This window comes from Apus apus, chromosome 28, assembly GCF_020740795.1.
Source record: "Apus apus isolate bApuApu2 chromosome 28, bApuApu2.pri.cur, whole genome shotgun sequence".
Taxonomy (NCBI): domain Eukaryota; kingdom Metazoa; phylum Chordata; class Aves; order Apodiformes; family Apodidae; genus Apus; species Apus apus.
The window spans coordinates 1,419,284-1,444,280 of NC_067309.1; the positions used below are offsets into that span (position 1 = coordinate 1,419,284).

At 47.2% G+C, this 24,997-nt stretch overlaps 3 protein-coding genes across 7 annotated transcripts; 1 reads left to right on the forward strand and 2 right to left on the reverse strand.

Annotated features, from left to right (window-relative positions):
- The first annotated feature begins 36 nt into the window (after positions 1–36).
- Positions 37–14,267, forward strand: ATF1 (activating transcription factor 1). Of its 5 annotated transcripts, XM_051641451.1 has the most exons (8): positions 37–217; positions 4,750–4,866; positions 6,777–6,905; positions 8,701–8,798; positions 8,956–9,086; positions 9,862–10,041; positions 10,556–10,715; positions 11,256–14,267. In XM_051641451.1, the coding sequence occupies exons 2-8, from the start codon at positions 4,753–4,755 to the stop codon at positions 11,398–11,400; spliced, it is 957 nt and encodes a 318-aa protein (XP_051497411.1). In that variant the 5' UTR covers positions 37–217; positions 4,750–4,752; the 3' UTR covers positions 11,401–14,267. The 5 variants fall into 5 exon arrangements, with proteins under 5 accessions (XP_051497411.1, XP_051497414.1, XP_051497415.1 ...); XM_051641454.1 differs by lacking the exon at positions 6,777–6,905; XM_051641452.1 differs by lacking the exon at positions 37–217 and having other exon boundaries at positions 4,750–4,822.
- A 73-nt stretch (positions 14,268–14,340) lies between these two features.
- Positions 14,341–18,880, reverse strand: TMPRSS12 (transmembrane serine protease 12). Its single transcript, XM_051641387.1, has 5 exons — positions 18,766–18,880; positions 18,031–18,244; positions 16,357–16,628; positions 15,438–15,580; positions 14,341–15,132 (listed from the first exon to the last, which is right to left on the reverse strand). The coding sequence occupies exons 1-5, from the start codon at positions 18,878–18,880 to the stop codon at positions 14,887–14,889; spliced, it is 990 nt and encodes a 329-aa protein (XP_051497347.1). The 3' UTR covers positions 14,341–14,886.
- Positions 18,881–18,971: 91 nt separating this feature from the next.
- On the reverse strand, positions 18,972–21,476 carry TMT1A (thiol methyltransferase 1A). The gene is made up of 2 exons (XM_051641519.1): positions 20,723–21,476; positions 18,972–19,846 (listed from the first exon to the last, which is right to left on the reverse strand). Exons 1-2 carry the CDS (start codon positions 21,224–21,226, stop codon positions 19,610–19,612), a joined length of 741 nt encoding a protein of 246 aa, XP_051497479.1. The 5' UTR covers positions 21,227–21,476; the 3' UTR covers positions 18,972–19,609.
- Positions 21,477–24,997: the final 3,521 nt, after the last annotated feature.

Here is a 24,997-nt window from a genome sequence, read left to right on the forward strand (position 1 = left end):
CGCCTCCTTCCTCCGCTGGCTCTATGCTGCGGGAACTCGATGGTGGGGCTCTCTAGGCGAGGCCTCCGCGGTGACTCTATGGTCGCGGCCCGCCCGCCCCCGGCCTCCCGCGCGCTCCCGCCGTCCCGGCGATGCCGCCGCTCTCCTGAGGCGGACACGGAGGCGGCGGCGACTCTCCCCGGGCGCGGCCACCGGCGGGGCCTGCCGGGCCTCTGAGGTAAGAGCGGGCGCCTCCGGAGCGCGGGCGGGCAGGGGAGGCCGCCCCCTCCTCCTCCGCGGCCCGCCCGCCCCTTCCCCCCCCGCCCCCGCCGGCCCCGGGCAGGCCCGGCCAGGCCGCGCCGCTCCCCTCGGCGCCTTCCCCCGCGGGCTGGGGGGAACGGCCGAGCCCCGCCACGGTTCCCTTCAGCCGGGGCCCGCCCTGCTCGCCCCCTGCCCGGGGGTTCCCGCTGCGGAGGAACCGCGGGGTGTTCCCGGCCCGGAGTGCGGCCTCGGGAGCGGCTGCTGCCGGGCCCTGCCCCCCCCGAGCCCCGGGCCCTGCCACCCCTCGAGCCCCGGGCCCTGCCCCCCACCCCGGGGTCTGGGGGCTGGTTCCCCCCGAGCCCCGGGGTCTTGTTTCCCCCCCGGGGCCTTGTTTCCCCCCCGGGCTCTGGTTCCCCCCGAGCCCCAGGGACTGGTTCCCCCCCGGGGTCTTGTTCCCCCCCCGGGCTCTGGTTCCCCCCCCGGGCTCTGGTTCCCCCCCCGGGCTCTGGTTCCCCCGACCCCCGGGGCAGGGTCGGTGCTGCGGGAGCTGAGGATAAAGCGAGGGCCCCATCGGGCTGCTCGGGGAGAGGTTTCATCCCGGTTTGACCCAGTCCTCGCTAACAGGGCAGCCGTGATCTCTCTCTAGAGACCCTTGAGATTGAGCGGTGACCTTTTTTTTTCTCCCCCAGTAATTTTGACTTGAGTACCGGCTTCGTGAGCCGGGTCTGCCGGGGTGATTCAAGGCGGCGGGGTGTGCATTGTTTGGCAATGATCTCACAGATATTTCCCCCCCCCTCCCCCCCCCCAAAGATCGAGATCCCTGCTGTCAATAAGGCTGCAAACCTTTTTAAGACTGCAGGCTTTTATTTCTGAGGCGACTTGTCATGGGATTGCTCACTGAGTTTCGTTTCACCATAGATAGCAGGGGCGTGGGGGGGAGGGTGGAAGAAAAGACAGATGGAAAGTGCCCCTGGAGTTTTAAGGAGTATCCCTGTGTGTGTTTGTAGAGTGGGATCCAAAACCCTAACTGGGCACATTGACTCAGGCCTCCTCACTTGTTTCTTGGCATGAGCAGGAAGTGTTGTCCTTTGCCTTCCACTGATTCCTGGAAAAAACTGGAGTTTCTGTCAGTCTTCTGAAAAAAAAAAAACTTTCCCTAAGTGTCTTAAGTGCAAAATTAAGTAAAGGGTGTTTTAACTCCTGGAGCTTTAACAGCTTACTCTGGGATGTCAAAGAGTGCAGACTTCCACGAGACCTCTTGTCTGTAATTTCAGCAGATGTTTTACTTTCTGTAGCTCATCAGTATTTGACTCCCATCACTTAATATGTGAGAATAACATTTCGTGTCCAGTGCTCTGTGATTTCTGACTTTTATAAACTCTTAAAAAAATTTCACTCCTGAAATATCATCCAAGTCTTTCTCTGCTGGATGGAAAAGGGCAAAACAGAACTTGCTTTCTCCCTGCAGCTCACTGCTCTTTGCCTTTTATATTCCATTATTGTGTTCTTTGCCTCCTGATGAGGCTTTGCAGTTTCATCTGAGGCTGGAAATCCATGATTTTAGTCATTTTATGAGCATTTAGCTCGAGACAAGGAGTTTCTCAGGTCATTTGTAGGCAGAAACAAAGCAGTGAGGCCAGGAGTGTTGGTGAGCTGGTAATAACTGAAGTCAAGAGTGATTCAGAGTAAAGTCTGGTGAGGATGGGTGCTGCTCAGGTGCAGCGTGGGGTATTTTTAGTGGTTTAGGATATTTTTCATCAGGATTAGTAAAAGTCTCAGGAATGGGGTTTTCTTGTTGACTTGGTTGTTCTTTTCTCACTGGTGTTCAGCCACTTAGGGTTTATTTGGTGGTTCTTGGATGGGGGTTCAAAGAAAGGAACATGGTGTTAGGAGGGAGTGTCTGAACCTGGGGATGAAAAGTTACACCCCAGTGAAACGTCACGTTCCTCTTTCTGTTTGAGAGGAAGATGTTGGGGACTTAAACTCACATTTCAAGTGAGATGACTTTCTTTGGCTGGAGAGAGTCAATTCTCAGGAGTTTTCAAGCCCTTCAGAACTCCAGAATGCTGCTACTGCAGGACCCTTTCATTCCAGTTAAGCTGCTTCTGAGATGTGGCTGCGTGGGGACATTGTTTTTGTTCTGAAAAGCATCGTCCTTGCCCATCTGACCATAAAAACACGGATTTCATACAGATTGGGGCAGTAATTATTGTCAGGCTAATAAACCATCAAGGGGTTGCTTTTATGGATTCCCTCCTGTCAGCACTGACATGTAAAACTCTTCCTTCACCCCAAACTCTGCAGCTGGTTTCAGCCAAATGTATTTTAAGGTTGCTGGAAGTAGCTTTAACTGGAACAAGCTGAAACCCCCAGGTATTTTCTGTCTTTGATAGTTCTTTGCACAGGTCCAGGTTTTTCCTTGGAACTGTATTTCTGAGAGCTGAGAGGTGGCAGTTCAGGTGTTCACAGAAGGCCATTCCAATGGAATAGTTGTGTTTTTCCAGCTGAGTTGGTTCAGCACAACAGAGGGATGAGAAGCTTCTTGTGAGACAGTCACGCAAGGCCAGGGAGCCTGTTCCACCCCCTGTCTCCAGGGAAGGATGTAAAACATTAAAATCACTTGCTAAATCTTTGTTTTTAATCAATATTCTTTTACATAGATTCATAGATGGTGGATTAATGTTGAGTTAAATATTGTAGAGTAAGCAGAAATGAAATCAACTTGAAAAATCATCCTTATTATGGGAAATACTTAGTCTTTTATTCCTCTTAAGTAGCACTTCACACCTGCAAGAGAAAGATCAGAAAAAAACCCTTGTGCTTTCTCCCCAGTCTGTTTGTTTTGGTGGTTTTCTCTCTATCGGTTTCATTGTTTCTTGCAGCCACTTTGCTGCTGTTGTGAGTCTTTCATGGGACAACAACACAGAGAGAAACAGTAAAAGAGGGAGGAGGAGAGAGAGAATGTGGTTTAGCACTACAGAAATGAATTGGGTATTTCTGCAGCACTGGAAATTTATTTTAATTTTTGCTGCTGTCTGGATTTCAGTTTGACAGTGCCCTGTTTACCTGGGACACTTGGTCTGTCTGCCTTTGCAGAGGCACAAAATGTAGGTTTTCTTTTATAAAAAGCTAAAACTACATTAGAGGGTTTGTGAAGTTGCATCCCTTGTACGTGCTCCTCGTTAATTCTGCTGTTGATTTTTTTTTTTTTAATAGCTTCAAGAGGGTTAAATTATTTTAGTTCTCAGTTGTCATTCCTTAACAAAAAAAAAGAAAAAAAGCCAAAGGAGTTTTCCTGCCTCCCGGGCAGTTCTGCAGCAGGAGCAGCTGGAGAAAAAGGCAATGTGAGGGTTTCCCTGGGCAGCCTGGAGCTGAGCAGGTGCCCTCAGGAGTCTCCTCTCCTGAAGATGGGAAGATCGTGGCTCCTTCCCTGATCATCACAGCCAAAGCTGCTTCAGTTTAAACTAGGGATTAATTGGTTTATGTTGTGGACAGAAGGAAGTTGGGAAGCTCTGTCCTCTGTTAGATAACGTTTGTTCCTTGTTTCATCTATCCCCAAACCATCACTTTTCTCCCCTCCAAGTCCTGGTTCAGTAACTTCTCTGAGGAGTTCTGCAGCAAGGATGAGCAAGGATTGCAAGAGCAAGGTCCTGCTCCTGGTCTACACTGACTTTTTACCCTCTAAGTAGATGTCAGGCTGCAAGAGCTGTGGTTTATCTCAGTAGGGAAAAATCAATGACTCACATTTCCACAGAAAGAAATGTAATTTCCAGTCTCATAGCAACTGTCCTTTCAACAGTTTCAAACCTTCTGTGACAAAATGTTTAACACTCACTGATCATCTTTTAGTGCTCTAGGCTGGTCCACCCACTCACCCCACCTAAAAGCATGCATTTTTACATCACTAAATCCCCCAATACTGGAGGGAAGATGCTGGCAAGACATGTTAAACCGTTAAATATAAAATCCTAGTAATGAGAGAAGTGTTACTGACTGCATTGTATGGAGACAGAGGAACTTTTGCAGGGCTTAAAATTCAAAACTCTGTTCTCTGTGCTTGGATTTTGACACTGTTTTGGTTTTCTACACCTTCAGATGTTTTAAAATAGTTTGGCTGGGAGCTTGAGTAAAATATTTCAGAGAATTATTTTCCTTAGAGCAAGATATTCTTTAGTATAAATCCTTCATCTGGTTTTCTTCCTAGATCTGGTGAGTTCATTTGTTTTCATGAAAATCCAGGAGATTCAGTCAATAGATTTGAGAATAAACTTCAGCAGGGGGTGGGTCTGTCCCCTGAGAAGACACAACGATGCTGAGGGTATCAAAGGGAAGTGACAAAAATGCTGCACCCTGGTTGCAAGTGACACCAAAGAGCTAATTAAAGAAATGAAAGATGCCCCAATCAGGTTGAAAGCCTCATGCACTGAGGTTCTCCACAGTTTCAGGGGAAGCTGGACCCCTGCTGTTCAGGTAATCACTGACTGAATGTGCCTGGTTCTTTCCTTGCAGTTGATGATGGAAGAGCTGCACAAGGGCAGCAGCAACAGCTCCGTGACACCTCCCCAGCCTGCAGCTGTACAAGGTACAACCCTACAGGCAGCTCAGCTCTCTCATATTGCCCAACAGGTAAAGCCTGGCCCAAACCTCAGCCAACACGGGAGGTAGTTCAGAGCCATTTCTTGTGTACTACAAACTCATATTAATTCTGGAGTTTTTAGAAACCCACAGAGAAGAAAAAAGGTTGAGAAAAATCAACTGGTTTGTTGGTGGGTGACACAAGGTTAATAAATTCTGTATCCAAAAACCCAGAATTCATTTTCATGCTCGTACTGTGCAGAAGTGCAGCTCAGCATCTTGGTGAGCTTGTACATCCTGTGAAATCCTCACCCATCTGACACCCAGGAGATGCTCAGGGATGAACTGAGAGCCTAATTTGCATCCTTGTTTTTCAGAAAAAAAAAAAGCATGTCCAGCTGCTCTTGTAGTAATGGCAGTTCTGGGTGCTCAGCACCATGGAAACGATTGGATTTTTAGCCCAACGTGAGTGTATTTAATGTAATAAATCATAGGAAGTTGGAAATTTGACATAGATACTACAAGGTAACATTCCTTTCAAAGCTTTATCCTGAATTCCTCCTGCTTTCTGCATCTGGAAGGGTATTTCTCTCCAGGTAAACCTGCTCCTGCAGCCACAGGCCCAGTCTGGAAAGCAGCAAAGTTTTGCAGCTCATCCACTCTTTACCCTCTGGAGGCAATTTAGATTTTAATGCAAAATTGAGAGAACTGCATGAGGCAAAGCCAGGCTGGAGTCTCAGCAAGCACCCTGCTGTTTGCTTACAGGCTGTTTTTCTCATCTGTTTTAATATCAAGTTGCCAGTATAACTTCATATTCCAGTGTACTATATGTAGTCGTATGAAATGGGAAGTTAGCTGGATGAGTGTTAATGATCCCTTCATCTTTTCATATATTTCAGATTAAGAAAAGTACTGAATAAATTTGGTGAGGAAACTGGTTGTTTCCTTTCCCATCCACCTGCCCTCCTTTAGTCAGTTTTAAACTGCAAAAGTTTAACACCAGAAAAACCAGAAATCTGCTAGAATGGAAAAAGTGGTTTAGGTCAGGGTAGCATCAGCCATTACATTTTACCAAGTAAACCTTGATCTCTGCTACAACATGTATTTAAAATGATAGTTTTGAAACATGAAAGAATAGATGCTGTAATTTTTATTTGGAAAAAAACCCTGCTCTTTGTTCTTCCTCCTTGCCCAGAGCTTTCACCCCTTGTTTCCTTCAGCTACAGCCCTTGTGCCTTGAACTTTCTAAGTAGATTTTGCTGTACTTAACTCCTGGGATTCCTTCTCTGTGAAGTTTTGAACCAAAGCCTCATGCTGGTTGCTGAAAAATAAAAATCAAACAAGAACACCAAATATGTACATGATCCCTGCTACCTCCTGCATTGCTTCAGTATTGTTAGTCTGAGCTGTCTTGAGCCCTCAGTCTTGTTGCTCATTTCGCCCTGATTTAGGTTCTAGGGCTCTAAACTCCTATTAACTGCAGTGAGAATCAAGGCTACTTATTAGGCACTTTTCTTTCTGCTTATCTGAGACACACTTAAAATGGAATCAAAACTTTAAGAAGCAAACTGCCACACGTGGGCTGTGTCTGTGCTCATGGATGGAGTTCCAGGAAGGCAGTTGTGCTCCCTGCCTTTCAGTGCTGGGATTCTGGATTCTGCTTCCTTGTGGTTCCTTAAGACCTGCATGGGTTTACCTTGCAGCAGTTTAATCTTTTGCACATATTGCTACATACTTGATTTCCCCCCTAAACTGAGGCAAATCAGTAGCTGTTTCAGCCTTTTTCGTAGGCAGATATGTATCAAAAAGTTGTATCTTGAAAGGATACCTGCTGTGACTTAATTAAGACAAAAGAAGCTTCAGCTGATGCATGTTCTCCACTAGTTTTCCTACTTAATATGTACACTTTCTGGATACTGCAGAACAAAAGCGCCTGTTACTCATTCTTTGGTTTGTTGTAGATGTCTCTAAGAGGTCCTGCTCCCCTGACAGTTGTTCAGCTTCCTGGAGAACAAGTCCAGGTCCAGGGGGTCATTCAGACAGCTCAGTCCTCTTCTGTAATCCACTCACCCCAGGTGCCAACAGTGCAGGTAACTACAGAATGTCTGTGAACCAACCACCAATCCTGTTCTGTTGCACATGAAAGGGCTTGTAGAGGCTTGTTTGACTCAGCCAACTCTGCCCCAGTGCAGCCTCCCTGGCCCTGAGACTCCCACAGCATTTGAGGGATACTTCATGTTGAAATTACCTGCAGTGCTTTGGAGTTTTAAACTATTTGACATTGCCTCCCATTCTCAAAAAACCAAACCCAGAACTCTTCAGTTAGTGCCCTTAACAGACAAGTAACCAGAGTGTTTTAATACCCAAATAAGGAGAGAGCACAGAGTAACCCAAGGAGGAGGAATGTGTGTTGGAAGGGGCAGACCTGAGCGTGGTGGATGAGCTGTTCCTTGCTCACCTCGTGCAGGCTGCAACTCCCTTTCTGTGGTACCTCAGGACTCTGCTTGTGTCTCTTACTCATTTGCCATGTGATTTTTGTGCAAGCCTCTCCAGAGAGGCGCTGTGGGGAGTCTGCACTCGAGTCTGTAACTACTTCATTTAGTTCTTGGCTGCCCTCTGGGCACTGGAGTTACCCTGGCAGAACTGTGCTAAGAAGCATTAATTTGTCACCAACCCTTTGCACTGCCCTTATCTATTCATACAATGTTAAATTGATAAACCATGAAAAGTAATCCTGTAGTGCATTTTCAGCTGTCATTGTTCCTGTAACATCAGATCCTGGAAAAGACATTTCTCTTTGCTGAAGACAGGAAAGCATCTGTTTTAGCAGGTTGTCCTGACTTGAGCCTGCACTAATGCCTTTCCCATCCCCATGCTCTAGTTGCAGGGTCCCCACTGACTGAATTCTTTCCTTTTTTTTCCCTGTAATTTATGAACATTGTGGCCTTGTTGCTTAAAGGAGGGAAAAAAAGGTAATTCATGAGCAGCTTTTTTTTTTCCCCCAGTGTTGATAGTAGGTTGCTCTCTTTGTCTCTGTAGCAGCAGTTCAGTGAGAAATGCTTTTCCCAGAGCTGCATGTTGCATTCTTCCTGACTTTTTGTTGCTGGCACACAGATAAGTACAAATAAATGTTCTGTTAGCTTGGGTTTAATAAGGAGCATCAGAGAAAAAAAAGTAACCCTTGCCAACTGGATGAGGACACAGTGAAACAGAGAGAAAGTTACAGATAATACTTTGCATATTTACTCCCTGATATGCTGCTGCCCTCAAGAGTATTTTCATTTGACTCTGATATTCCAACCAACAAAAGACACTGATCTTCTTTCTAGGTACAAGATTTCAAGTATTTTGTGTTTGTCTCTGTACATAAGTGGTGTTCCTGTTTCCTTTCCTCCCAGCTCCTTAGACAAATACCCTGAGGGTGTGGCTCACCTTTCCAGACCACACCAGCTCTCAGATAGCTAAGCTTGTATGATTTGAATGAAAATAAGAAACCATTTGTATTTCTTCACACTGCTGTTTCACACAACTGCATTGATTAATCCTGCAGTTTAATCCAGCCAGAACAGCAGCTTTGGGTGGTTGACTTGTGATAAATAGTTTGGGAGAATCTCTCGAGCTTTCTTTTTTTGGCAGGGGTCTCTTTCACTATGACCTTTCTCATGTAACAGTCTGATAATTGCTAGAAACAGACAGGACTGAAACTGGAAATCCACCAGTTTAACTTTCTCTTTGTAATTAGCTGCATTTGTGCCATTTTCATGCAGCTTTAGCTCATGTCCAATTAAATGTGTAACGAATAATATAATAAATGTATCATGTCTAATCTCTTCTGGGTGTTTCTTTGGAAGTGTACTGGATAACCACATGGAATGTGTTCCTCAGGTATCCCTGTCTGAGAGTGAAGATTCCCAGGACTCCTCAGACAGCATTGGCTCCTCACAGAAAGCTCGAGGCATCTTAGCCCGGCGCCCGTCGTACCGGTGGGTCCCAAAAGTGTTCATTCCAAAAGCTCTTTGTTCAAAACTTCAGTGTTCATTCTTGTCATACACAACAGGGGTAGTGCCTTCTAACTGTTGGTGCAGTAATTGGTAGGTTTTGCTTGCTGGTAGAGCTGATAAACTCTTTCTTTTTTAATAGAAAAATTCTGAAAGATCTTTCTTCTGAAGATACACGGGATAGAAAAGGAGATGAGGAGAGTCCTGGGGTCTCCACTGTCACCTCTATGTCCGTCCCCACGCCCATCTACCAGACCAGCACTGGACAGTACAGTATGTGATACAAAATATCTGCCTAACAGGACGTTCAGCTTGTCTAAAAATACAGTTTTTGATACATACTTGACTAAGATGAAGCTCAAAAGCTTTGGCTGTTTCTCTAACAGCCAGTAAAGTTAGCTCTGCTATTATGTGGGAATAGACTGGGATCTAAGGACTCCAGATAAATTCATTAACTTTTCCAGACACTCAGGGGATGTTGATATGAAATATGTAGCAACCTTCTAGTGTTAGATTTAGTCTAGAATGTAAGATCAGTGAAGATACCACTGTATATGTCACAGGGCCACAGCAAAAGGTGTTCCTGGGGTATCAGGGAGGCAGCAAAACAAAGGATTTGTGCCTTTGATTTTATCACCTGGTGTTCATTGTGCTTGTGAACCAAAAAGCCACCTGCTCTGGCACCTGGAGCACCTCTCCCCATCCTTGCTCTCTGAGCAGGGTGTTGGTGCTGCTGTTTCTCACTTCCCACCCTCACACCTTTGCCCATCTGGGTTTTTGCCCCTTAAGTCTGTTTCCACAGAGCTGTGGCCAGAGCTGGTGTCTCCCCTCCTTGCAGAGGCCACCCCTGCACTGTCCTCTCTCACCACTCACACCCACCACAGCCCAGCAGCAAGATCTGACACTGAAGGTGGTGGAAGATAAAACCCTTTCAGCCCGGCAGGATTTCCCAGCACTGGGAGCAGATGTGCAGCTGCAGATGTTCCTTTATCTGTGTGTTATCAGGTGCAGCTACAAATGATCTCATGTATGTTTCTTTTCCTTCAAGTTGCCATTGCTGCCAACGGGTTGCAGCTGGCCAGCCCGGGGGCAGAGGGGGTGCAGGGGCTGCAGACACTCACCATGACCAACACGGGGGGTTCCCAGCCCGGGACCACCATCCTGCAGTACGCGCAGACATCGGACGGTCAGCAGATCCTGGTGCCCAGCAACCAGGTGGTAGTGCAGAGTGAGTACTGCTCCCCCAGGGGCCAGATACCCACAGAATTGCTTTGGTTGGAAAAGACCTTAAGATCACTGAGTCCAACTATCAACTTGACACTGACAAGTCCTTAACTACATCCCTGCATACCATGTGTTAAACCCTTCCAGAGGTGGTGACTCCACCACTGCCCTGGGCAGCCTGTTCCAATGCCTGACAACCCTCTCAGTGAAGAAATTCTTCCCAACATCCAATCTAAAACCCCCCTGGCACAACTTGAGGCCATCACCTCTTGTCCTGTCACTTGCAACTTCATTGAATAGCCCAGTCCCCACCTCTTTACAACCTCCCTTCAGGCAGTTGTAGAGAGTGAGGAGGTCACCCCTCAGCCTCCTTTTCTCCAGGCTGAACATCCCCAGCTCCCTCAGCTGCTCCAAACCCTTCATCAGCTTCGTTGCCCTTCTTTGGGGGCGCGTCGTTAACGCGAGCTTAACCTTCTAATGCCACCACGTTTTGGTGTCTTGTGCTGTTGTCACAACAGCTGCCTCAGGGGACATGCAGACCTACCAGATCCGCACCACCCCAACCACCACCTCCCTCCCTCAGACCGTGGTGATGACATCTCCTGTCACTCTGACGTCGCAGACCAGTAAGACCGATGATCCACAGCTGAAACGGGAAATCAGGCTGATGAAGAACAGGTATGGGAGTGCACCTGGGCTCCCTCTCTCTGTTAGTTTCACCTGCTGAACTGTCTCTTCAAGGGACAGATGATGAGTCTTGTGAGCTGATGGTGCCACCAGGCTGGTGTGCTGCATCCAGCCACTAAAACCAGTGGGAATTGCCACCAAACCCTGCTGCGTTTTCTGTCTCATGCAGTTTGGAGAGAACATGAGATGTTTTCCCTGCAGATTGGCTGTGTTACCAGATACTGCTAAATTTCATGCTCTCCACTGATCCTTGTGTAATTTTCATAGAACCATGGAATGGTTTGGGTTGGAAGGACCTTAAAGCTCATCTAGATCCAACCCCCTGCATGGGCAGGGCCACCTGCCACCAGCCCAGGTTGCTCCAAGCCCCATCCAACCTGCCCTTGGACACTTCCAGGGATGGGGCAGTCACAGCTTCCCTGGGCAACATGTTCATGGCTGCTCTTTCCTCTCATGTTGGCCCATGTCACAACGTTGGTCAAACAGACACTTCCCAGATCCAGAATAATTCCTTGTGCTTGTCTGTTCCAGGGAAGCTGCTCGAGAATGTCGCCGGAAGAAGAAAGAGTACGTGAAATGTCTGGAAAATCGAGTTGCAGTCCTGGAAAACCAGAACAAAACTCTAATTGAAGAGCTAAAAACTTTGAAAGATCTTTACTGTCATAAAAGTGTGTAAGAAAAGGAAGTAAAACTTCTGTGGACTGTGCAAATTGCAGAGGAGAAACTTTTTTCTTTTTTTTTATACTGAATTTTTTTAAACTAGATGAAAGGTCAAAAATGAAACTTTTCTACCTAGATTTCACAACATCAGGACTCTATAGATTTTATTTACAACATGTTGGTGACAAAGTACAAAAAGGAAACAAGAAAACCTCACCCAAATTCCTGCTGGCACAACTGGAAACTGTACAAAGTCAAGATTGCATCTACAGTACAAGGACAGTCAAGTTTTACAAGGCAGGTGATGAGAATTTTGTTGAAAAAGTCTATAAATTCCTCTTCTAAAGGAGGCAACATTTGGTGAAAGTTACAATGTAGATGAAACAGAATCCTTGCCATAGCTGACATTATTAGTAACATTTATAACCAGTATATGTTTTGATTTCTTACTCTTTTTCAATCCTTGCTTTTTCCTTCAGTTACTTGTATGTAAATATTTTTATTTCAGCCTGTAAGTTGTTCTTTACAGGTGCAGATGATAAAAAAAGCTACTACTTTGCTAGAGGTATAAATTATGTTTATTCTTTCTCTGCTGACAGTTTTAAAAGCTGGGGTTGGTTGGTTGTTTTTTTTTTCCAATGTTTGCTGTGTTTATCCAATTTGGAAGGGATCTGCAGAGAGCAGTGAGAGGGTTTAGTCCTGGAAGTGTCTGAGGTGCAGGACACGAGGTGTTGAGTTTTTTGAAGATAATTCAACACATCCAATTCTATTAAATTATGGTGTCATAGAACAGGTACAGGTGAACAAAAGTTTCTTGAAGAATCATTTCACAATCATTTGTTCTTAGTTACTGGGCACGATAAACATTTATAATTGAAAAAGAAACAGTGTGCTGATTATATACACAATTAACCATGCGTTGCTTATTGTCTGGAGATTCTACTGTGCTTTGAAACACTTAAACCAAATAGAAGAAGAAAATAAAATTAAAAAAAACCCTGAAGATATATACCAAAGGGTTAATGAGGTTCTAATATATGGTTTGTATGCTGGAAGTAGTGCAGAATTTCTGGGCTAATTTTGTAAGGTAGGTGATATTTTGCAAAGTAAATGGTATCTTTGTAAGAAAATAATTCTATTGAGAACAGGTAGATGGTTGGTATATTTTGTAGCTGAATTGTGATCTTTGCAAATTCTGAAACAGTTTATATACGTATTTTGACAGTTTATATATTTCATTTTAGTAAACAAATGAAATATTTTGTGAACCAGATTTTCAAGCCTATATTTTTATGGATAGTACAAACAAAGTCAAATGAGATCCTCTTTGGCGTAGGAGATGTTTGAATTAATTTTGTATGTCTGTGGGCAACTTGCAAAAAAATAATGGATTCTAAAGAGTATTGGGAAGAAAAACAAAAACAAAGCAAAGAGATCAGGGCTTTTTATTCCCCACAGTTGGTAATATCTGCACGTGAGGTCTGAGTGCTATCAGAGGTTCTAGTTTGTATGATTTTGTTTCAGGTGAAAATTAAATGTTTGACATGATCAGGACTCTTGGGTGTGGAATCTCCCTTCTTGGAGATACTCCAAAGCCTCCTGGACGTGGTCCTGGGCAGCCTGTTCTGGGTGACCCCACCTGAGCAGGGGGTTGGACGAGGTGGCCCCAGAGGTCCCATCCAACCTTGACCATTCTGTGATTCTGTGAAATAGAACCATGTGTATGCAGTGCTTCTTGCATGAATAATAAAGACACTATTTTCCATAGTTAGGATTGAATCCTGCTTCCAGTTCTATCAGTGGGAACCACACTGTGGCCTGTGCTGTAAAAGGTGTTAGAGCTCCACGTGTGCTACGTGCCAGTGCAGCCCTGAGGGACCTCCAGAGATGTGCTCACTCCCTGGATGTCTCCTGCTCTCACCCTATGGTCAGTCACTCTGTTTTATTTCACTCCTTTTTTTTTTTGAATGAATGGACTTCTTAGCAAGCAGAGCTCTTTGCAAATGGGATGAGGAAGACTGCATTCCACAATCCCCTTGTTAGTAGGCTGCAAAAATCTCTTTTCCTTTCTAAAGTTTCTAAGTCTAAGGTTGTTCTGGCCACGATCCCGGAGACGTTTCCTTCAGGCCAGGCTGGAGCACAGGGTTGTGTTCACATCCAAAGAGGGTGCTTGTGTTGTCATCAAAGCCAATGAGCAAGGCTGAGAAAGTCCTTATGTTAGGGAACTGCTCCAAAAGAGGAGCTGCTGCCTCCTGTCTCTGTTAGTGGAATTTTGGGAAGAATGAACACCTGGGAACATGCTCAGCACCTCCGAGAACTGGACCTTGTCACTCTGTCTCCCATCAGGTGTGTGAGCACATGTTTGAGAGGGTTTGACCTACAGGACTGAAACTAATTTGGGAACTCTTCTGGATGGGGTTTGATCCTCACCGTGTGCTGTTGTTCCTTCACCTTCTTTTGTAATACAGAACAATAATAAAAAAGCTATCAAGTGTTAAGACTATAAAACCATGGTGGCCAATTCTTTCTGTATTCAGCAAGTGAAACAGATGTAGTGCTGCCAGACCTAATGCTAGTCAGTTTTTATCCTCTTAAAATAGTGTTTTGGAAAGAGCAGCTTATTTTTCATCCTGGAAATATTAAACAGGAGTTTGCTCTTTAAGTAATCACTTATCATGAAGTACTTATTTTGGATTTACTTCAAAATCTAGATTGTAAGAGAATAAAATCTATATCCTGAGAGTAAGAGATACAGCACCTAATACTGTTCTGCTGGTTATTTCCAAACAAAAGTACATACTTTATATGAATTGTAAATATTTGTTGAAACAATTAGATGGTTGCAAATTTTGACCTTGGTAAATAAAAGTCGCCAAAATACAATTCTGATGTTCCTTATTTCTTTTTAATTAACACTACTGCAGTGGTTCTGAGCCAAAGTGCATCCAGTGTTTGGTATCTCAGTGGCCAAGAATAAATATTTAGTCTGCAAAACAGCACCCAGAGATGTGTCCTCTCAGCAGTCAGAGAACTGAGTTATCGGTACATAAATGTTAGCCATCACAAAACATCATTAGTGCAGAACACCTTTCATCTTTCTGCAGGTTTGGGTTGTTTTTTTTTTTTCCTGTTTAGTTTCCAGTAGCTGAGCCCGTGTGAACTGCAGACTCGGTGCTCTGCTCGTAGTCACCCAGCAGAGGGAGCGAGTCTCTGCCGGCGACACAACCCGGGCAGCGTCATGGAGTGGTACCTGAGCTTCCGATTGCTGGGAAGGCAAAAATTGGGCAGGGAAAAGTGCTTTCAGTCGGTAACGTGTCTATATTCGATTTCACTACTAGGGTCAAGGCCGTTATAGTTTCCTCTGCTGCGACTGTGGAAATCAAAGGCAGAAAACAGGCAAGATAAAACAACTGCAAACATGACTTCCAACAAGTAAGTGTGTGTCCTTTTGTCTCTCAGATTTATTCCAAAGCAGGACTTGGCTCTTCCCAAAGGGTTTGTCCTAAAAATTCTGCACCAGGACTGTGGGAATCACAGTCAGAAGGATGGGAAGTGAGATGCTCACGGGACTCCCAGCCTTGTTTCTCAACAGAAGTTCAGATTCAATCCATCCTCTGTACTGGGACATACGGACGTAGATCCCAGGGAACTGGGCCCGGCCGCAGCCCTGCCCGTAGCTGGCGATGCCGATGAGGTGGTGCTGGTTGGTGTCCCTCTGGTAACAGGCCAGGGGGCCACCACTGTCACCCTGGAAACAAGATAAAACACCAGTAACAGATTCCCTCCCAGGGAACAAGGCAGAATTAAGTCAGTAATGCACCCACTTTGTTTGATTTTGTTTCATCAGCTAGATTAACTGGGCAGTAAAGGACAACAGGAACACTGGAGAGCGGCACGCTGAGTAAGAGAAAATGGGTGATGCTGGGTGCTGCTGCCTTGGCTTAGAACACTAATTCTAATGAATTATGCTCCAAATGCTGGTCATTATGATGCCCTGAGACTCTGGCTTGGGTGTTGCCATAGTAGCAGGTGGGGCACGATGTTCATTCTTACCTGACAGGCATCGATGCCTCCAGTTCTAGAGCCAGCACAAATCATGTTCTCGGTGATCAGGCCTCCATAGGCATCCGAGTGGTTACAGACACTGGAAGGGATGATTTCTACTTGTGCTTCTTGTAACACATCTGTAGTTTTACCTTTAATGGAAAGGCAGCATGTTAAAAGGTAAAAGATTTATGCTGTTGTGTTTAGGAGTTCTTTCTGTGCCCTTTTTTTTCCTGGTTAGGCAGTTTAAGGGTGTCTGTGTGCAGACAGGGGTGTGATCTGTATCACATCTGTATCAGATTGTGCCTCCTAATGGGTTTCAACTTCAGTGAGTTGAGGACTTGCAGACTTGGATTTGATGGAGTTTCTGCAGTTCTTACTCTGCAGAAACATGGATGATGACAATAGTTGTGGCTAGCCTTGCTCAGAACCTCAGAGGTGACTTATCAAACAAGCTTCCACGATCCCCAGCTGTCCTTGAAATTTCCACACTGGCAGGATGCACATCACCTACTGACATCAGATCCAGTTGGTGTTTCTTGTGATTAAAAAGGGAATGTGAGGGAGTGCACCCCTGTTCACATTGTACAGCCTCACAACTGCTGTTTTTCAATTCAGAAAGTTCTTTCTAGCTGACGACACAGAGTGGCTGTACCATGGATCTGAAAGACAGGCTGGGTCATCCTGATTTCATGTTACACCTGGAAGAAAGGCTAGAAAACGTTTGCCTTTGGTTATGTCTGTGTAGACCTCATCTGCTTTCAATGGAAGAAACCCTGAAAGCAGAGATTGAATTGCTGAAGGATTTAATGATCTGGTGTGATGAGACTGTGACCTGAACAAAGGAATTCTCAGTGAGCTGGAGGGATTAGAACACCAGATGAGTTGTGTGGCTGCAACTTGCTGGCCAAGGCAAGTGAGCTGTTACCTTTCTCTGCCGTCCGTCCCCAGCCACTGATGAAACATTCCGTGTGGTTGTGGGTGTTGGGGGGCAGGTCTGGGGGGGCCAGGCAGATGGGCTGGATGTGGGGGCTGTACTGGACAGCAGAGCCCAGCTCCAACAGCGCGATGTCGTTGTCGAAGGTCTCTCTGTTGAACTCTGGGTGCACAACGATGCTCCGGATGCTCCTCCTGGCTCCATGTCTGCTGGGTTTCCGGAGGTTCCGCACGCCCAGAACTGCTCTCCAGAAATATGGGTTCCTAAGACAGAATTCTTGTGTTTTCACCTGTCCTGTTACATACATTTCTTGGTGGTGTTGCTTTAACTGCCCGGCTTACACCTCTGGGAATGTACTGTTGTATGCTCTGGAATTCTGTTGTATTTTCTGGAATAACTTTGGCTAATTACCATCCTGTCTGCTTTGAAGGCTCAGTTTGCCTAATGCTGGTTGGGGCTGTTTGGGCAAATCCAGATGATTTAGTGTTTGGGGGTTGTAGGGTGGATGGTTGGACTTGATCATGAAGGTCTTTTCCAACCTTCAGGATTCTATGACTCTGTGATTAATGATTTTGCTTCCCACCCCATCTCAGCAGAGGCCACCTGGAGATACTCTTTTGAAAAAGATCAAAACGTGGATTTATGTTGCAGAAGGGAAGTAGCCTTAAACCCACAACACTTTTTGTACCTAGATTTGGGAAATCCTCTAACTAGAAGTTAGAAATAATAAAGATCAACTTGATACTACATATAGAAATGGGGCCAGAGTCATTCAGACCAAATTTCTATTCAAGTATGTTGAAAAAAACCTGTGATGGTATTAAGTGGGAATTGAATTTGGCCTGTGATGAGCAAAGGGCAGGCTGTAAAATTCAGATTAACCTCCAAAATTCTCCTGAGCGCAAGGGAAAAATTAAAATGATGGTCTGCGATGTAAAACCTCTCCAGATGAATGTTTGTAAAAGTGCATTTAAAGAAACGAGCGGCTGGTCTAACAAAGTCCTGATGAATGATAACATTCCAAAGTTCTCAGAGGTTTTTACAGCTCAGTTTCCCCCAGGTCATGGTTATGTCAACACAGGTGATAGGAATTTGGATGGAAGGACGGAGTGTGCAACCAGGTTAAAGGCTACAGGAAAGGCAGCAGGGATGGGGTAGCTGACATGCAGCAGAATTGCTGTGAGGACAATTAAAAGGCCTGTTCTGAGGAGTTTTCTTACCACATTGTCAAAAAGAAAAGGGTAAAGTGCCAAGTTGTTGGTTCTGCTAAACGGGAAAGATGGAAATGGTATCAAAACTAATGAATCGTGATGTTTCTAATCTGAATGTTGGGACATTCTCCTTGTGCAGTGAGCTTTCCTAGCCTAGAAAAAATCTATGAATCGGGAAAATCAGGGCTCCATCAAAAAAAAAAAAAAAGCCACCACCACATGAGACCATTACAGCCAGGGTGACAAAAGGGACAGTCTTTTGCCCTTAGAGCCACAACCAGTCCTTGGTACGGGCTGCATCAGTGAGCAGGAGCTGCACAGGTCGGGTCTGAATGTTGGTGTGAGCCTGGTCCAAAATCCCATGGATTTTGCCTTTTGTCCTGAGGCACCACAGGTGATGCCCTGCTGACCTCCCCCCTGTCACCTTGTCCTGGGCAAAGAAAAGAGGCGTTACCTCCTCCCTTTGATGCAGTGCGCCGCCGTCAGCACCGAGTTCTCATTGATTAAAACTCCCCCGCACACGTGTGCGAACCTGGCCGCGACCTGGCGGAGCTGGAGGCTGACGGTCCAGGGCCAGGCGCCGCTGGGAGCCGCGTGTCCCCCCACGATCTGGGACGTGGAGCTCCTGTCGAGGCGCGGCCCCGCTCTGCACTCTGCGAAACACCAGTTAGATCATTCAAACTCGGGGGGGGGGGGGGGGGAGAGGGGGGATAAAAAGGAGCTTTTTGGTGCACGAGCAGCATTTTGGAGTGTCAGGTTTTTTTTTTTTTGGGGGGGGGGGGGTTGTTGTGGGTTTGGTTTTTTTTACAGCTGCAGGGCCGTGGGTGTTTGCAGCTGGAGCCGCAGCTCCTGCCCAGCACCGGGGAGTGTTTTCTTCGGCGCTGTGTGTGCGTTTCACCCGCTTGCGTGTGGATTTACTGGCAACACTGAGGGTGACCAGCTTCCAGTCCCTCCTACTTCATGATTAAATCTGATTTAGGTGCAGATGGAAGGTTGTTTTTTTTCCCCCCCCCCTCAGCCTGTGAGGTGCCCTGGCCCAGCCAGGCCCAGCCAGGCCCAGCCAGGCCCAGCCAGGCCCAGCCAGGCCCAGCCAGGCCCAGCCAGGCCCAGCCAGGCCCAGCCAGGCCCAGCCTCCTCCCCTTCCCTCCTCCCCAGCCCCTTCCCCCGGCCGCCCCGACCCTCCCCACACCTGGCAGAACCGCGGCTCCCCCGGCGGCCGCCCGCGGGGCCGCCAGGCCGAGCAGGCTGCCCGCCAGGAGCGGCAGCAGCAGCCGCGGGGCGGCAGCGGGACGGCCCCGCCGCATCCTCCGTCGAGGGGGCATAAATGGCGGCGGGGCCGGCGGCGCCAACGGCCGCGGGGAGGGCGGCACAGAAACCGCCCCAGGACGTTAAACGTTGCAAGAGGAGTCTTTTAATGCTCTGGGAAAGGGCGGGGGGGGGGGGGGAACAGCGTTAGAACCGGTTACGGCGCAAGGGAGGGCGGAGCGGGGGAGGCTCTGGTGAGCGGGGCCGGGGGTTGTGCCCGCCCCGCGCAGCCGCGGGTTTTGGAGATAAATATTTGCAGCTGAAAGTTCGGTGTGAAGGGTCTGAGTGCTCGTGCTGGGAGGCTGTAAGATGAGCGGCTGTGGTGGAGCGTGGGGAGAGATGGGCGAGCGTGCAATGGCTGACCGAGCCCAGCCCAGGGAACACCTGAAGGAATCCTTAACCAGACTCAACCAGGTGTAGGCAGAAGTTCCTTTGAATTAATACTTTTTTTTTTTTTTTTTTTCAGGGCTGTTTTGTGCTCTGCAACCTCTTCTGGCATCCTCTGCGGGCTGTGCTGGGGCCTGGCACCATCAGCAGCACGAGGCCTTCGAAGACCTTTAGAAAACTGACCCTCTTTTTTTTTTTTCTCATGTAACGCTCGATGCAGAAGCTTTAATTGAAGTCCTTCACCGTGTTGCCAAGATTTGGACATCTGGATTAGCCTGTGCCCTGGTGTTTGGAGGGATTATGTTGAGGAATTTTGGGGGGGAGCAGGGGAGAAGGCTCAGTTACTTTACAGCGTGGCCGATGATGTGAGGAGCAATGGGCGTCCAGGGCAGCTCCACCTTGATGTGTCGTAACTGCAGCTCCGAGAAATTGGCCTCTTCCAGATTTTTCCATATCTCTCTCGTCAGGCAGCATCCATCAAAGATGAGTTTCCAAGTCGGGTAGCAGACCTGCTGCCAAAAATACTTCCAGCTGGAATGATCCGCAGCCACGTGCTCCAAGAAATAGAAAGCTCCTCCCTGGGGAAAACAAAAGTCGTCTCATGGAGCCCAACTTCTCCCTCCATCCCGCCTCCCTGCAGACACAGACCCGTGGACGTGCAGTTTGCTGGCTCATGACTCTTCTCCCACCCCTTCCCTGCCTGCCCTTTGCTTCTGTGGTGTCAGTGGAATTCATGTAAGCAGGAAGCTTGCAGAGATTCCAAATGCCTGTTCTGAACGCATGAAGGATGCACTTATTTAATCCTTCTTTTATTATAGCAGTAGTTTGTTGTCTTTCTCTTTCAGTTACAGCTTCTAGCATGGCATTTTTTGTGAAGGAAACAAAGAGAAATGTATAAATCCTACTCAAACTCATCAGTTTTTGACAACCCAGAGGATCGTCTTGAAAATGTCATTTTAAAGGCTGAAAGTTCATTGCAAAAATACCCCAGCAGAACAGCTTTTAGAAAGATCTTTAGCTTGATTAGTATTCTGCAGGGAATGAAGGTGCTTAGTTAGACTGGTAGATCAGCCCCACTTCTAAGAGGTTAGAGCAGTTGATGTAAAATGCAGACTTTCAATCCTGATCAGAGAGCTTCCCACCCGAAGAAAATCTGGTGTATGTGGGGAGAGACAACAGCAGAGGAACCAGTTCTTTAAATTATGTATTATAATTACTTATAAAGTCAGAGGCAGTTCTAATTAGCAGACTATGTTATTTCTAGGGTTTTACTGTAGGAATAGGACAGACTGATACTGCTTTGCACCATTTAGCAGAGTGGTTGTAAATCTGAATTAACTGGGGAAATGAACCGCGTCTGGTTTGTAAGCTCAAAACCAACTTCCATTTCCTATTTTTGGGGGCTGCACCTGTGGAATAAAGGCAGTAACAGAACTTTTTCTTCAGATACTCACTGGTCTGAGCACTCGCAGAACCTCTCTCAGGGTGCCAGTGATGTTCCTCACGGAGCAGAGGACCAGGGTGCAGACCACGGCATCCACGGAGCTGCTGGGCACCTGGTGCAGGTCTTCTCCTGCAGCCACCAGGAAACCCTCGTAGTGGAGGTGCTGGTTCTTGCTTATGTTTTTCGACAGGCTTTGCTGGAAGTTGGGGTTTATGTCAGTGCAGGTGACTTTGCAGCCTGGTGGGTAGAACTGGAAGTTGGCGCCGCAGCCGGTCCCGATCTCCAGCAGCTTCAGCTCTCCTGAGGGGCTGGTGAAGTCAGGTAGGTTACGAAATAACTCCTGCTTATGCTTCTTTGCTTTCTTCTGGTGAACTGCAGAAATCTTCTCTAAGAAGTAAGGGAAAAATACCTTCTTGCAGAAGGGCTGCCATATGCCCAGGAAGGAGAGCAGGTAGATGGGCATGGCAAGCAGCGCCAGGCAGGCACGGAGGAAGAAGATGGTGACCTCTGCCATTTCTGCTGTGGGGCAGAGGGTCCTTACTGAGCAAAACTAGTGGATTTGAACCCTTGAAATCCAGACAGCTGCATTCATGTGCTTGCCGTGTTCCCCTTGAGGTACATCCAGCTCCTTGGATTGATCTGGTAGGCTTTTCTTTAGAGGTGGTTTTACAGTCCGGTCACAGGCAAGGACGGGCAGAGCAGGACTGCTTAGCAACTGGTCCTGGGAACGTCCCAGCTCGGGAAGAGGAGCTGCCAGTACTTTATGTAACCTCGGTAAACTGGGCAGGAGAACTTTTGTCTGCATTCACTGGCAAAATGCCATGAGATGGCCAAATTTGGTGTTGAGCGGTTTCAGGTGACAGGTCGTATCTCTGCTCTCTTGCCCTCGGTGAGATTACGCTGGATTTACTGTGGGCGTTTCGTTAGGAGTGTGATTAGCATTTTAGTTAAAACACACTGGGTTAGGAGTTTGTTTCCCACCGTGTTTTAAGTGGCTGGATGAGCTAGGCAGCTGCTTGCTCTCTGCAACAGCACTTTTCAGTCCTTCTGTTTTGTGGACACATGTAGTACTTTGGTATGTGCACGTGGGCCCTTCTGCACTGAACAAGCTCCTGTTTCTTAGTTACATTTCAGACCTTTGAATGGAACAGAGATAAAACTTAATGCAGTGATCACTGCCTGCAGTGTGTGTCTTGGTTTTATTAACTTCATAAGCCTGAATCAACAATGACTGGTCTGTTCTAAGCTAAATGCGTCCCGTAAAACTTTTCCAGCTTTGCAATCATCGGTGCTTTTGCAAAAGGACTTGGCAGCAAAGTAGATTAGCCACTAGGCGTTAATTGCTGTGCTCCAGGTGAGCCTCGTGTGGGGAAATCAGGATTTCAGGCTCCTGAGAAGGGCAGCTCTGGTGTGAACTGCGTTGGAGAATTGTGTTTCTCTGCCGAGTGGCAGGCACCCCCTGTCCCATGAGTTACCTCCTCCCTCTAGTGGAAATTAAGCAGATTTAAAACCCAGCACCGGCAGCGTCGTGATTGGGCTGCTTCATTAACGAGTCTGATGTGCCTTCCTGCCTCCCCCTTGTGGCAACGACATTAGAAAAACAAATTTAAACAATGGGAATTACTTTCTGGGTAGACCGGCTGGATGTGTGCAGAGCACAGAATAGAGACATGAGCGCGTGGTTTTCTTATCATCTGTATCAGGTTTTCCTTCCTTGCTGATATGTTGCAGAAAATCGAAGAAAAAGTACAACAGTGGCCTTCCCTTGGTGTCCTCAGGGAGTTTAATTGGAAAGCATTTCAAACGAACCTCCTGGCTGTGAAAGAGGGGTCTTTAAGGTCACGCCTTAAGGTGTGATCTAGATTGGAGAGAGCAGAAAATAAAGAATTGAAGGCTAGGTAAAGCATGTTGGTGGAGCATGACAGAGGGGCTCTGAGGATGTGGCTCATCTAGTAAAAGCATTTTACAGTGAAGATGGGATTTCTGCCACCTGAGGTAAGAAATGCCCATTTTCTCCTAGTGGAAAGACAAGTTCTGGTGTTTGCTTTGTCTGTGGCTCTTCCAAGGTAGATCTGGCAGCCTTGGCATCTCAGGGCCAGGGAGAGCTGGTGCAGGGGGTTGTAATGAGCACTTCCCTGAATTAGTGAAGGTCCCGTTAGGGGGCCTGTCCTGGCACTGGGGGGGCTGTCCTGGCACGGGCAGGGGAACCTGCTGGTAAATACATTTCCTAATGGGAAGGCTGAACTGAAAGTGCTTGTTCTGCTGCTCTATCTATTATGCATGTGTCCTGGGCTGGGAAATTAGAGGCTGGGCAACATTCTCTGCCCTTAGCAGAACACTGGCACTCTGGAGCTGCTTGCTGCTGCCTCTGTTCCCTTTCCTCCCTCTCCTCTTCCCATCTCTCTATTTTATTTTGGACTGAGGTGTCTTGTCTAGACTCCCTTCCCATTTGCCTGGTCCCTGTGAGCAGCTCCGTTCCAGACCTCCAGCCACAAAAACCTGGCTAGCAAGTGGGAGAAGGTGATTCCCAGTTTGAAGGTGCTGGGGATGCTCAGGAAGTTTTCCATACTTTTATTCCAGGGATCCAGCTGCTGCATGTGGGCTGAAACTAGGGGTGTGAAAAACCTTCCCTAGAGCAAGAAAGGAGGACTGAAGGCAGGTCTGTGTCCTGCAGTGCTCACAGGCATTTCTTTTACTGCATATGAAGACTAGTAGGAGTCCAGCAAGGTGTGACAAGTATGTGCCTCAAATTCATCGAGTATAGGGAAAGATTTTCTCACATGAGGAGTCCCCTAAGCCCAGGAGAGCTGGGAGCAGCTGAACAGGGAGGGGAAGTGCAAGAGCCAGCCTGGCCTCACACAGTGAGTGTGCCAGGCTGTGCTTCCTGGGGAACAGAGAAGTCATGTTGCATTTATTGCCTGTCCAGAAATGTTTAACTGAACTGAATCTGAAGGCTCAGATCCTGCCTCCTTCCAGCCTGTTATCTGGGAGAAACAACAGGTCCAAACTCCACCAGGAATGTGCTTATCAGTTTGGTGGCTGCTGTACTGTGACAACCTGGGCTGGCTCTGCAGAACTGGGACTTGGTGTGTGGAACGTCCCAGCCTGAGGCCTCTGCCAGCACTGGGAGCCAGCCCCTCTGACAGGGAGACAGAGCTTGCTGGGGAACATCATTCCCTGAGTAACAAAAGGATCTCACCGATGATACAGAGGTCTATCAGACTGCAGCAATCTCTCTGGCTCTTCACATGAAAACAACCTGTTTGAATTACACGGTCATTCCAGCTCCTAATCTTGGGTGCCTTGGGTGCCTTGGTTGCCTGGTGTGTGTCACAGCAGAGACCCAGGTCCCCTGCTTATTCCTACAGAGCACAGACCCCCCCTGTGATTGGCAGAGGTGTGTGTGTGTGACAGATCCCTGACCACGAAGCCTTGGAACTGCTGAGGCCATCCAGAGCTCACTGCTCTGAAGGTGAAGGGAGCAGGAAGGGCTGTAATGATGAAATAAGGAAAAGGCAGTTTCCTTACCCAGCAAGTTTATATATATTTTTTTATTATTTATTTATTTATTTTTGCACTGAGCAGCTGCGTGCTCCTTAAAGAGACAGCCCAGTGCCAGGCAGTTACTGTTCAGCTTGGGAATGACAGAATCATCTTGGTTCTGTTGCCTGGGATCTGAGTGGATTTGCCCTCTTTCAACCCTGGGTGGGTTTGATGGCTTTTACTGTTCTGGTTACAAACAAGCAAAACCATGAGCTGGAGTTGTACCATTTGTCTGCTTTCCAAGGCAGCATTCTTTTGGAAATCCTTTAGAATTCCCTTTCCACTGGGATGAGGATGCTGAACTGGATGGCTCTGGCTGCTGGTCAGACAGGAGGACACCTCCAGCTCTGCCTGGGGGTGGTGCTGAACCCCACGCCCCATTTCTGGGATAGTCATTCCAAGGTTTGTGCCAGGATCACCTGGGTCAATTAGGAACTTTCTTGGTTTGTTCCTAACTGTTCAACCTCTCTGGGCTCTGACCTATTTATTTCTTTAAGCACCTTGCTTAAAGATATCTTACACAAACCGTAACAACACCCTTGGGGCCCCAGAATGTCCTTGAAGTATTTCTGGTGCCTGGTGCTCCCCAAGGGGTCCCCTCTGCCCACAGCAGCTCTGGGGGTGCCCTAGTTGGGAGCCCAGGGGTGCAGCCACATTCCCTGGGTGCAGCACCCTGAGCTCCACTGTTAGCTCTGTAGAGGAACAATTTTTCTTGCTTTACATGACTTAAATTTCACGTTTG

Bases quoted from the DNA above. Each gene is read 5' to 3' on its own strand.
- ATF1 (XM_051641451.1), top strand. From the start codon at position 4,753: ATGATGGAAGAGCTGCACAAGGGCAGCAGCAACAGCTCCGTGACACCT. The intron at 6,906-8,700 runs GTAACTACAGAA...TGTGTTCCTCAG, and splicing joins CCCAGGTGCCAACAGTGCAG to GTATCCCTGTCTGAGAGTGA. The intron at 10,716-11,255 runs GTATGGGAGTGC...TGTCTGTTCCAG, and splicing joins ATCAGGCTGATGAAGAACAG to GGAAGCTGCTCGAGAATGTC.
- TMT1A (XM_051641519.1), bottom strand. From the start codon at position 21,226: ATGGCAGAGGTCACCATCTTCTTCCTCCGTGCCTGCCTGGCGCTGCTT. The intron at 19,847-20,722 runs GTGAGTATCTGA...TGTTTTCCCCAG, and splicing joins TTCTGCGAGTGCTCAGACCA to GGAGGAGCTTTCTATTTCTT.
- TMPRSS12 (XM_051641387.1), bottom strand. From the start codon at position 18,880: ATGCGGCGGGGCCGTCCCGCTGCCGCCCCGCGGCTGCTGCTGCCGCTC. The intron at 18,245-18,765 runs GTGTGGGGAGGG...TTGAATGATCTA, and splicing joins GGGAGCCGCGGTTCTGCCAG to ACTGGTGTTTCGCAGAGTGC. The intron at 15,133-15,437 runs GTAAGAATGAAC...TCTTGTTTCCAG, and splicing joins GAGGCATCGATGCCTGTCAG to GGTGACAGTGGTGGCCCCCT.